The sequence below is a fragment of the Spodoptera frugiperda genome, chromosome 9, assembly GCF_023101765.2.
Source record: "Spodoptera frugiperda isolate SF20-4 chromosome 9, AGI-APGP_CSIRO_Sfru_2.0, whole genome shotgun sequence".
Lineage (NCBI taxonomy): Eukaryota > Metazoa > Arthropoda > Insecta > Lepidoptera > Noctuidae > Spodoptera > Spodoptera frugiperda.
In genome coordinates, this window is record NC_064220.1 from 4,763,961 (window position 1) to 4,776,765 (window position 12,805).

The 12,805-nt window shown below is 39.0% G+C and overlaps 1 protein-coding gene and 1 long non-coding RNA gene across 5 annotated transcripts in view; one reads left to right on the plus strand and one right to left on the minus strand.

The window, feature by feature from the left end:
• Positions 1 to 41: 41 nt before the first annotated feature.
• The window catches only part of LOC118281958 (E3 ubiquitin-protein ligase SH3RF3), a 34,894-nt gene continuing 22,130 nt past the window's right edge, over positions 42 to 12,805 (minus strand). The window contains exons 8-19 of one of the 4 annotated variants that reach the window (XM_050696070.1): positions 12,134 to 12,215; positions 10,834 to 11,873; positions 10,217 to 10,395; positions 9,579 to 9,709; positions 9,024 to 9,180; positions 8,601 to 8,668; positions 8,047 to 8,240; positions 6,588 to 6,802; positions 6,380 to 6,483; positions 5,646 to 5,749; positions 4,127 to 4,231; positions 42 to 3,708 (exon numbers count right to left, since the gene is read on the minus strand). In XM_050696070.1, the coding sequence (XP_050552027.1) occupies positions 3,531 to 3,708; positions 4,127 to 4,231; positions 5,646 to 5,749; positions 6,380 to 6,483; positions 6,588 to 6,802; positions 8,047 to 8,240; positions 8,601 to 8,668; positions 9,024 to 9,180; positions 9,579 to 9,709; positions 10,217 to 10,395; positions 10,834 to 11,873; positions 12,134 to 12,215 (2,557 nt within the window). In that variant the 3' untranslated portion in view covers positions 42 to 3,530. Of the gene's footprint in view, positions 3,709 to 4,126; positions 4,232 to 5,645; positions 5,750 to 5,853; positions 5,958 to 6,379; positions 6,484 to 6,587; positions 6,803 to 8,046; positions 8,241 to 8,600; positions 8,669 to 9,023; positions 9,181 to 9,578; positions 9,710 to 10,216; positions 10,396 to 10,833; positions 11,874 to 12,133; positions 12,216 to 12,805 lie in introns of all 4 variants that reach the window. The other 3 variants (XM_050696069.1, XM_035602808.2, XM_035602809.2) reach the window with 3 other exon arrangements.
• On the plus strand, positions 5,330 to 6,807 carry LOC126911078 (uncharacterized). Its single transcript, XR_007705650.1, has 4 exons — positions 5,330 to 5,403; positions 5,612 to 5,715; positions 6,450 to 6,553; positions 6,658 to 6,807. It is a non-coding gene; the product is annotated as an uncharacterized LOC126911078 (long non-coding RNA).

Consider the following 12,805-nt stretch of genomic DNA (forward strand, 5'->3'; position numbering starts at 1 on the left):
CTTAGCTTATAATAAATTACTAAATAAATAAAACAAAAAAATATTACGAAGAAATTTTAATTCTTTTCGAAATCACCTAATAATAACTTCGATATGATTCACTTAAAATTTACAATAGAAGCGCACAATACAAAACAAATTGGACACACACTTGCTCCACTTGTCGATAATCACATGGTGGGTACAATATCTTAGGGCGACAAAATTCCATACTGTCAATTTTCTAAAACAGGTCGAAATCTATTTCATTATTACAGATTAAAAATATATCAGAACCATTAGTATGAGTTTGCTTTACGTTTAAAATAATCGAAACGAGAGCGCGTTCGGTATCGTGATTGGCCGGCGCAAATGAACCAACCAATCAGAGCGCCGAACGCGCTCTCGTTTCGATTACTTTAAAAGTAAAGCAAACTCATACTAGCGGTATTGAAGAAAAGTTTTGCAGTAGAGCAGTAACCACACATTATTAATTTAAAGAACTTAGTTCAAAATTAACTGTAGACCGCCAGGGCCGAACAGCTAAACATTAAAAAAGGAGCATTCATAAACTTCGTTGTAAGAGGTTACTTAACATCTAGGTATACGTACAAATTACAAAATAAAATAAATAGGTTTAAAAAAATCAGTTCACAACGAATCCCGTACACAGACGTTCACTATTTCTTGAGTAAAATTTTTCAAATTCAAGTACAATTTATATTACGACATTAGTCAGTTTAGATTATTAATAACAAAATTTGTTCATACAAAAGTAGTCTCTAAACATCGGAAATAAGGTCTACAATGGAGTGAGTGAGCGAGGACACCGATATATTTTCGGGGATTTAGAAGTAAGACTAGCGAGAGGTAAACGAGAGCGCGTTCGTCGCTCTGATTGGCCGTAACTAATGAAGCAACCAATCAGAGCGCTGAACGCGGAAAGGTAAAGTTAAACGTAAACCAAACTTGCACTAAAGGTACTAGAAGTCTTTGGGGGAAACTTATGTATAGAAATGACCATCTTGTGGCTAAAATGGCTGACTGGCATATTTTATATTTTCGTAATTATGTGTAAGAAAACCAATGTCGTAATATAAATTACTACTGAACAATGTGTTACTGGATCAACAACATGTTTTTGTTTCCTCAAATAAGTTTTCCTAAACTAAAGGTTACTAAAATACCTGTTTCATGCACTCTTTTACACAAGTAGATAGAAGACATCGAATGTACATTTTTTCCTAAATTATCTAATACTAGCACTAAACCCGTTAGAGGGCAGTTGAGCTGTTGTTCCGTACATAAAATAACACCATTTTACAAGTGGACTGATGCTAAAAATCATTACAAAAAAAAAACATCATGTATTAAAATTTTAAAAAGTCAAAAAGCTACTGTTTACTTGATTATTCATCAGACATTTTGCATTATATTTCGTCTACATGAATCAATATCTAATATACTAAATAGATTATATTGTTCGGTCAAAAATTCTCTAGCTACGTCTCGATAAAATTTGTAGTGACGACGAATATATAGTTTCAATCGATAACACCGAATATCGCAAAAATTTCGAACAAATATAAATTCAGTGAAAAATTCATGTTTAATATTAAGTTAAATACACATCAGACCACAAAAATGGGTGCAACAATGAACATTTTTAAATATTTACCTTACAAATTATCAAAAACAAGTGATCCATATGAAAATGGTTAAATACAATTACTTTATTACCAGATGATACCTATTAAAATTACATTCTAAAAACTAAGGTATCATACAGTCTTAATTTCATCAAAATTCTATTTAAAACCCAAAAAGTTTATGTTAAAACATTCTTTTTTATATAAATTAGTATTCACTATTATACATAAATAGTATAACCAACCATTTCCTTAGCTAAAATATATAACTTCAGTATATCGAAGTCATGTCTACTAATGACTTAATATCATAAGTAAAACAAGGATACAAGAAAAACAATAATATGGCAGTGTCGTAAAACAACAAAATTATATAATATTGTTAAAAAATAGTAAGCGTATATTGTATTCTAACAAATAATTGTAAAATTAAATTTAATGTAAGATACAAATAATTACTTTAGTTCATATAGGTAGATTAAGCTCAAAATATTAAAAATATCGTCTATGTTTTGCAAATATGTAGGTGTATTGGTAAGTATCACTATATTAACACTTCGTTCAAAATTATTATGGCTAATTGAAATATTTTTGTAAAACTATTCGATGCAGTTTGCATGCACGCGAGTGTATTAGAACTAGTAGTGTTTTGTAATCAGAGACATTAGAAAATATAGGTTCATTTTTATTTTTGTAACGAAAACATAACACTATGTAACTATAGGGTCTTGCTTCTCTTTTCCACATCGGTATACACTTTGGAACATTAAACCAACTTCGATATGGGAAGATCTCAAGGAAGATCTTGCAGATTTGTTCTCAATTATCAACTTTCAAAAAACGACACGACTTAAAATCAAAGCATACCAAAATAAGAATATCTTGTACAATGTCCGTTTCTGATAAATTTTATTAGATATTCAACTTTCTTGTTTCGATATTATAAAGTGGAGAATTCTATGAAAAATATATTAACAGAATGACATGCTGGCCAAACATAAGTTTTCACATGTCTCTAATTACCAAAAAACCTTTATTTTTCTAATATCATCTATACATACTTGACAACTAAATTAAGATCAAAAACAAAATATACACGCCACGTCAAGTAGCCATTATCATCAACTTTACTTTAATACTACAAAAATACTTCATTTTTAATGGACACTTTAATTTGGCCCACATTGTTATATTAAAAAATAAATTTCTCAAAATAAATCAGGAAGAATATTTACAGAAACATTAGCAGTAAGGATCAGTCAGGTGAAAATGGATTTATAGGATAAAATTGTTTCGTTTGTAAAAAGGAATCTAAATATTGTATAACAGTTCATATAATGAGTATTGAGATAATTCATTGTTTTGTATAATTTTTCAGTTTTATAAAACACGTGTCTAATTTGAGAAATGATTTAATTGTGACCATAAAGAGTAGAGCACTTATTTAATTTGTGACAATTGTGTTGTTTCATGTTTTCCACTTTCATTTAAACATGTATAGAAAACTCAATGATTATTTATCACACATCAAAACAAAAGTATTTGGTCATTCAAATTTCAAATTGTAACTTCATTGAATATCTTTATAAAAAGTCATTTTTTACACGACTTCAGGACTACCAAAATAATAAATGATTAGATTCATAGAATTAAAACAACTAGGCGTCTCTGGATTTTGGCTAGTTAATTGAGCATTAAATTAATATTCAGTTTTAAGCTCACTCAGTAAAACTGACTTCAACAATAGACCTTACTGCTAACGAAATAAAAACGGGTATAATGTGAAACTACGTGTTACTTTCCTTATAAAAGAAGCTATGGACATTGGGCCGCACATTGAAATGTTCCCGTCACAATTATGTACTAGAATAGAGTCCCAAACCTCGAAGGTGTAGGCCTTTGTCATTCAGGCGGGCAGCTCTGAACGAAGGATGCTGGGAAGAGGCCGGTGCGTCCGGTCCGCTGCAGCGTACCCTTGTACCAACCATCCCCTCGCTTTTTCGACACAATCACTATATCATCCACTTTCAGTTCCAACTCGTATTCCGAGTTAGGCGGATACGGGACTATGCAGCGAAATCTGTGGATAAAGGAATAAAATTATGTCATCTTTAAAAAAAACAATATTAAAATATTTTGTCATTCCATTTATCGGTTATTATACAGCTGGTTTATAATAGATTTTTAGGTCATACTTTTTTTACACCACTGTGGTTTTGAGGAACATGATTATTTTTATTGTTGTCTGTGAAAAAATTATCTCTCTCTACTAAGGGATTTTTATTGAAGACAGTATGTCAATTTCGAGGCTTTGCTGCGTCCGTTTCCACCAGTGCTAAGCTAAGAGTACCAATGAATATAATTGGTAGAAGCCAAACGCATCCACAGCAACATAGCACAATACATCTGTGGTGAAATAAGCACCCCAAACTTGGTAAAATTATATCATTGAGTTTTGTGTTACCTATGTACAGATTAAAACAGTGTTATTTATTTACCTTTCTTTATTCGGTTGCGTATGATGTCTGTCTCGCCTCGAAGCCGTCACGTCTAGTGATTGCGACTTTCTGTGCTGCGACTGCCACGGGTTTTCTGTACCCGTTCTGTAAACGAATAACATATAATTATAGATAAGGCAACGCAACGTCACGCCTTTTAACCCCGAAGGGGTAGGCAGAGGTGCTCATTAGGACACGTAACACCACTATACAATTTACACCCACATTTCATCATCTGTGTTAAAATACCATTGTAATAGGGGGTGAGCCTATTGCCATATAATGGACACAATTCCAGTAATACTTAGCCCGACCCGGGAATCGAACCCGAGACCCCTTGTCCGGTAGTCGATCTTGCGACCACTCGACCAACGAGGCACTAATATTATAGATAAATAGTATTTTATTATATAATTCCAATGCATTTGTAAGTACGGTACATTTATTAGGGTGTAGCTAGTAGTATTAAGTAGATATCGATTTTGTATAGATTGTTCATTAGATCAGTAATGCAGTTTGGTTTTGGGGAGGGGAGTAGGCTACGCGACGTCGCCGCGTCTACGCACGCTACTCATAATGAAGAGTCCCTTTGTGACTCGAAACTAGTGGAGTATTTCTGCATTCATATACGAGAACGTGATTTTTTAGTTTATTTGGTTTTTGGATTGTAATGACAGTCAATCTGTTTGTATATGTATAAAATTATCTAACAGACTAATAAATATAATGTATTTCTACTATCCTATCGTCAATTATCGTCAATAAGGAAACCAACAGTTACAATTACCAAAGGATGCGTTAGAAGATTGCAACATCACAAACATGAAATAGTTTGACAATCAATAAACACGTAGTATATGATAGCAAAACAGGAATCACATGCTCAGGAATACAATATTTTGTTATGATAGACACAAAAGGGTTCCTTCGATAGTCACATTTAATATTAGCGTATGTAATGCGTGTTGTTTGTGCGTGAGGGATGTGTGTGTATTTGCATACAATTTGTGCAGATGGTGATGATGTTCGTGCTGGGGCGCCCGTGCGGGCCGCTCCTTGTGTGTGCGTGAGGTGTGAGGGATGTGTGTGTGTGTATTTGCATACAACCTGTGCAGATGGTGGTCATGTTCGTGCAGGGGCGCCCGTGCGGGCCGCTCCTTGTGTGTGCGTGAGGTGTGAGGGATGTGGGTGTGTATTTTTAGTCAACCTGTGCAGATGGTGGTGATGTTCGTGCAGGGGCGCCGGTGGGGGCCGCTCCTTGTGTGTGCGTGTGTGAGGTGTGTGGGATGTGTGTGTGTATTTGCATACAATTTGTGCAGATGGTGATGATGTTTGTGCTGGGGCACCGGTGCAGGCCGCTCCTTGTGTGTGCGTGCGTGAGGTGTGAGGGTCGTGTGTGTGTATTTGCATACATCTTGTGCAGATGGTGGTGTTGTTCGTGCAGAGGCGCCGGTGTGGAAAGCTCCTTGTGTGTGCGTGTGTAAGGTGTGAGGGATGAGTGTTTGTATTTGCATACAACCTGTGCAGATGGTGGTGATGTTCGTGCAGGGGCGCCGGTATGGGCCGCTCCTTGTGTGTGCGTGCGTGAGGTGTGAGGGATGTGTGTGTGTACTTGCATACAACCTGTGCAGATGGTGGTGAAGTTCGTGCAGGGGCGCCGGTATGGGCCGCTCCTTGTGTGTGCGTGCGTGAGGTGTGAGGGATGTGTGTGTATATTTGCATACAACCTGTGCAGATGGTGGTGATGTTCGTGCAGGGGCGCCGGTATGGGCCGCTCCTTGTGTGTGCGTGCGTGAGGTGTGAGGGATGTGTGTGTGTACTTGCATACAACCTGTGCAGATGGTGGTGAAGTTCGTGCAGGGGCGCCGGTACGGGCCGCTCCTTGTGTGTGCGTGCATGAGGTGTGAGGGATGTGTGTGTGTGTGTACTTGCATACAATTTGTGCAGATGGTGATGATGTTCGTGCTGGGGCGCCGGTGCGGGCCGCTCCTTGTGTATGCGTGCGTGAGGTGTGAGGGTCGTGTGTGTATATTTGCATACATCTTGTGCAGATGGTGGTGTTGTTCGTGCTGGGGCGCAGGTGTGGGCCGCTCCTTGTGTGTGCGTGTGTGTGAGGTGTGAGGGATGTGTGTTTGTATTTGCATACAACCTGTGCAGATGGTGGTGATGTTCGTGCAGGGGCGCCGGGGTGGGCCGCTCCTTGTGTGTGCGTGTGTGATGTGTGAGGGATGTGTGAGTGTATTTGCAAACAACCGGTGCAGATGGTGGTAATGTTCGTGCAGGGGCGCCGGAGTGGGACGCTCCTTGTGTGTGCATGTGTGAGGTGTGAGGGATGAGTGTTTGTATTTGCATACAACCTGTGCAGATGGTGGTGATGTTCGTGCAGGGGCGCCGGGGTGGGCCGCTCCTTGTGTGTGCGTGTGTGATGTGTGAGGGATGTGTGAGTGTATTTGCAAACAACCGGTGCAGATGGTGGTAATGTTCGTGCAGGGGCGCCGGAGTGGGACGCTCCTTGTGTGTGCATGTGTGAGGTGTGAGGGATGAGTGTTTGTATTTGCATACAACCTGTGCAGATGGTGGTGATGTTCGTGCAGGGGCGCCGGTGTGGGCCGCTCCTTGTGCGTGCGTGCGGCCGGCGGCAGTGCTCGCAGCAGTTGCGAGGGGCATGAGCCCGACCTGTACCCACACCGTTAGTACACTACGTGCCAATGTCAAATATAAAATACGAAATTCTTTCATTCCAAAATAAAAATCTTAAAGCTTAGATAGTTACATACAATAAATGAACCAAAATTATAAATTGTATTAAGTCGAATGCACTTTTTCTATGAAATTAAGTGTGTAATCGACATATTTCTTTAATCCTTAATAAAGTAATATAAGAACAATAAAATATTCGACATCGGTCCGCAGCAAGGAACACACGTGGAACACAAATGCAGTGACAATGAGTGCTGTTAGAACAAATTACATTCAAGCACACACAACCTGTTTGATCACGAACATCTTATTCTCGAATACTCAAACAAGAACGGTATACAATGAATTAAAATTGGTTTAAAAATACCGTACTGTAAATTACAAGACAAATTAAGATAAAATTTTATTAGTTTTCGTAATAAATAAATTAAAAAATCTATTAATTTTCTTATTATTTCGTAATAACTAATAGGAAGATAATCATAATAAGAAGTCGAAAACGATAAATAAAAGAAACAAAATGACGCGCAATACAATAATTAATATTCATTTAATGTTTAGACGTGGGATCCCTTCCCGGTCCCGTAATAAATACGGCTCTGTACTCAGCGTCTGGCGCCTTTAGTCACGCGCCTCAGTAACACAGGGCCGGACTTTGTAATCCAATTGTAATACTGACCTATGTGAATTTATTCAACAAACTCTATTTACCAAAGTAAATCTTACTCAAATAATAATATAGTACATGTTTGAGTATTCGAGTTTAAATCACATAAGTAGCTTTAACGATGCACACATACAAAGGATAGGTTTGACAGATTTCAGATATTTTCCAAGACAATGCTTTGTTATACCGAGTTGACATTCACTCAATACTCAATACTTACTTTTCTCAAGATGCAATACTAATAGAAATCATTATTTAATTTGTTCATTATTTTAGAAAAAAATCATATAGGACTTTGTTTTAATAGTACTATCAAACTAAATGTGTGGTTTACTATATTAATGTCAGGTAGCAAGTCGACGCATGGGTCCCGGTGTGCCTTGAAACTAATCGAGGTTCGTTGAAAATTTTCCGCATTTTTAACAAACCGACCTCACTTTTATTGCCTATATGATATGATACATTTATCGAATTCGTGATCTATTGAAGAATTAGATTGCAGTACATTAACGTCAATGGGTTTATAGATTCAAATAAAATGAAGGTCACTGACCTGACATGTACAGGGTGATGTTGCGAGTTGGTGTTTAGCATCAATGACGTGCCGGGCCCGTCTTCGAACACTGGATTATCCATACTGTATCCAGTGGGAGGCGGCGACTTGCATTTCTTCATAGCAGCCAAACGCTTCATCAAACTTACGCCCGTCGATATTGAAGATTTCTCTGCTTTCGATTTTTCTTTTGGCTGTTTAGGACAAAGTATTGAGTATTTATATGTACTAATACTACAGATTTGTAATATTGACTTTCGCTTTAGTCTAGTTTGATGAACGGTTACCGGGATAGTTAAAATGTTGTCTTAAAACACATAAGAATAAATATAATTTCAAGAATATCAACAGCCTATAAGTGGTCACTGCTGACCAAAGATCTCTTCTCAGAAAAGGTTTGAGCATTAATCACCACACTTGCACAATACGGGTTAGCAATTTATATAAGACCTGGTTTTCTCACGATGTTTTTCACAGTTTGTCAGTGGCGTCTAAATAATTTTAGAAGTACCTATCGGTGCTTTAACAAAAACTTTACAATAAATGTAACTAACCTTTTCAGATCTCGGCGTGCTTTGCTGTGATTGGGCAGGAGAATTCCACGGGTATGTCAAAGGTTGGGCTGTAAAATTTTAATAGTAGATGATTATTTTATGTCGCGTGTACCTTGGACAATAACTAGTGTAAAGTAAAAAGATAATGGCTTGGACATTTAAAAATTGAATATTTACTATTTTCATATTACCTATATATTTTTCATATTAAACATGACTTAGAATTACGAGTTAGAAAAAAATGCTCAGTTTTCTTTTGCTTTTACTTCTTACAAGAATAGAATAGGTTACACTGATATTTCCACAAGATAAAACTAGTATAGACATTATTTAATTATTATCAGAAGTCTTCTTTTCAACGTTTCTGTCGACGCTTAGCTTCTAACAAGCCTGATGGGAAGCGAAGATATAAAGTAATCATACCCATGAGCAGTGCGGGGTCCCTGGCGCGGGGCGGGGCGTCGGGCGCCGTCTGCGGGGCCGAGCCACTGGGGGCCGCCGGGCCTGTACTCGCGGGGCCCGAGCTGGCGGGGCCTGAACTCGCCGGGCCCACCGTGCTTGGCGGCGGGGCGCTCTGCGACTGGACAACAATTCTCACTCATTACTCCGCGACAACATAATACAGAAACATGTATAGGTACTGTAATGTACACCACTGGTGTTACAGTTATATCTAATGTGCATCTTTTGTTTACCACTTCGGAGATTAATGTAATTCAATTCAAAATAAAACAAAAACCAAGGTGGCCTAGGTTTGAAATCGGACAAGTACAATAATGTAACTTTATCAGAGCTATATATGTAGACACTTTCTAAAATTGCTTAGACAAGTTTGAAATCACCAATCCACCTTGAACGAACGTGGTGATTAAAGCTCATCCCTTCTTCGAGCAAGAAGTGACCGTAGGACAATTACAAATTGATAATGCATGAACTTATTACAAATAAAATATAAATAGTAAGACTAGCAGTAGTTACCTTGTCGTGTTTAGTACGCAGGTTGGAGGCGGGCGCGACGTAGTTTCCCGGGAAAACGCCGCAGCGCTGCGATCGTTCTGAGCAACCCTTGTACCAACCGTCGCGGCATCGCTCCGTCACCGTGTAGATACCTGACGCAATAATAATAATCAAGATCATGACGGGCTATGAAAATTAAAATATTTTTATTCCGTCAGTTAAACAATGAATAATATAAGACACTCTTCTTATCACGTAGGTATTTGTCGTATATGAAATTGTTTTCATATACGACAATACTTAGATAAGATGTGGTGTATAGTGGGAGCTCTATAACTAAGTCATTTCTAAGTATAAAACGACCTATAAGTAACGTCACGCGATATTTCAAATTAATATAACGTAGAAAGTATTACAATTTGTGTAACGTTTTAAAATAGTCTAACAGATGGACATTAAAATAAAAATTAGTCATCTACATCTACCCCATTAATACCTACTTCATTAAGTCCACCGATTGTAGTAGAATAAGTGCTTGAAGCTTAACCCTTTGTCTGTCGGTATATAAGACACAATAGAAAACACATTGTGTCTCGCGTAGATCTGCGTTCCGACAGACAACGGGTTAATAAACAAATAATGTGTAATATTAGTATTACCTCCTTTCTTAAGCTCGAGTTCGTCTGGTTTCTGCGGTTTGTACGGGTATATAGCGACGTATGCGGCGGGCAGCGGGCGCTCGTTGCTCCGCGACCGGCGCCGGCGTCGCTCCGACCGTTCCGACCGGTTCTCGGGGCCCGCGTCCAGTAAACTCGTCGCCAGGATCTCTGCCGAGTGCCTGCAGTATTCAAATATTCTAATATCAGATAAAAAAGGCTACATTATTAAATGAAAGTCGTTATTAATTATTATAATATTTTTTATATATTTTTTATAACGTCCCGACCTTAATCCCCGAAGGGGTAGGCAGAGGTGCACATTATGGCACATAATGCCAATGTACACCCACATTTCACAATTTATGCTGTATGTCCCATGTGGTGGTGAGCCTATTGTCATATACCGGGCACATTTCCAGACTCCGTGCTACTGAGAAATTTTCGAAAAACCGAAAAAAGCCCAGTAATACTTCGCCCGACCCGGGAATCGAACGAGACCCCTTGCCCGGCAGTCGTACTTGCAACCAGTCGGCAGGCGAGGCAGTTCTGTTAATTACTTTTTTACATCAGCGTTCTTTGTTTTTCTAAATAAAGAAGTGTAAGTAGAGAGCGCTCACCTGTTTTGAGTATTATGATTTCCTTGTAAATGAGTAGAAGGCGTCAAACTATGCCTCTTATCTCTTTCTCTATGGTGATGATCTCTATGCGCTCTGTTCAGCATATAATTCCCATCCTTCCCGTGAGAGGGCGACAGAGCCGCTTGTAATCCTAATCCAAAATTCAACAAAGCATCTACATTGGTTCGCAACGGGTTTTTACTAGACGAAGGCACGTCAAGTCTTGAAGACTCATTATTGATTGCACCTTCCTGATTATCTTCTTGTGTTTGAGAGGCATTACTCGTACCAGACGCATTCAATTTTGGACTCTCTGAAGGTGGCAAGCTGACATTCAAGGACGTGTTTGTAGCCGTCGAACTTTCATTCAAACTCAACACTCCCATAGAAGTATTGAGAGACTCGTCGTTGTTAGTTTCTTCCTCTGGTAAGTTCTGATTTTGGTTTTGAATTTGAGCCGTATTGCCAGCAATGACGGTTGCATTTCGCTCGGTGTTATTGTCTGGGGAACTGGGAAGGCTTGGTTCAGCGCTCTCGCAAGTGCTGGTGTCGGAGCTCGTGTTGGGAGTGGTGGTGGAACTTACTCCGAAAGATGGCGTGTTCATACTAGAACTCGAGTCCGAACTAAGGTTGCTAGTGTTGAAATTGGCTACGGCGACGGGAAAATGTTCGTGCGTCCTAACATTCTGGTAGGTATTGTCTACTTTGTGTACGGGGGTTGAATTATAGCTGTCGTATTTGACGGTCCGTAGTCTGTCGTAGTTCTCTCCGATGCGAGAGACGCTCTGTATGCCCATGGTTCCTTGGTGGGACTTGTTGTGTACGTTGGTGAACTGTATGAGATCGAGCGAGTGCTTGGTGTGGGCGGGTTCGACGATGTTCCTGGCGACGTGGTGGGTGAGGGGCTGCGAGTGCTGGGAGTGGGGGGAGTGGGGGAGGTAGCTGGGCTGCGACTGCGACATGGCGGGCACGTTCTGGTACGCGCTGTGCACCGCCGCCGGCGTCGACAGCGACATCGCCTGGTAGCGGTGCGAGTGTTGCTGGAATTAATGAAATAAATAAGTATTGAAACATGATGCTCATTCCACTTTGTCTTGTTGATGTTGTCATTCAATATCTTAGGTTCATTTTCTAGGTGCATTTTTAAATTTCATATAAAAATAGTATAAATCCTTAGATTTTATCAATTTATTACATGATTTTCATAACATAACTGGTGAAAAGGGCACTATAATCGCAGTTAATCTAATTTTATTACTTGTAGTATGTGATTACATAAATTATAAAGGAGATACATTACCTGTTGCGCATGATGCCTGTGGTCAGAGTGCGAGGGTCGCGCTTGTTCCGGTATGGGCGGCACGGGACGGTTTAGGGGCACACTGCACAAAATAAAAGCAAGTAATTAACATGTGAACACTTTGACCACAAAACATTAATTTAACAGCTATTTTAAAGCCTAAAGGTATATCCTTCCTCGATAAATAGGCTATCTAACACAAAGATAATTATTCAATTTGATCTAGTAGTTCCACAGATTAGTGCGTTCAAACAAACAAACTGTTCAGTAACTCTACCATGAGTTTGAAGTGTACAATTTTTGTGTGGCAAATTTTAGTGCCACAGATGACCGGTAGAGGCGTTGTAAAATTTAATATACAAAAAAATTACGTCGTCGCTAACGACTATCAACAAATACTATTGCTTCAAACTCATGGAAGAAGTAAGGCTTTATTTAATAACTAGCTACTTCCGCGCGGTTTCACCCGCACTGCTCGGTTCCTATTAATCGTGGCGTGATGATTTATAGCCTATAACCTTCCTCGATAAATGCGCTATCTAACACAAAAAGAATTATTCAAATCGGACCAGTAGATCCTGAGATTAGCGCGTCCAGACGAACAAAATGTTCTGCTTTATATAATATAGTAGTGATAGTAAGTGATGATTGTTGATGAAGCGGTATGTAAGA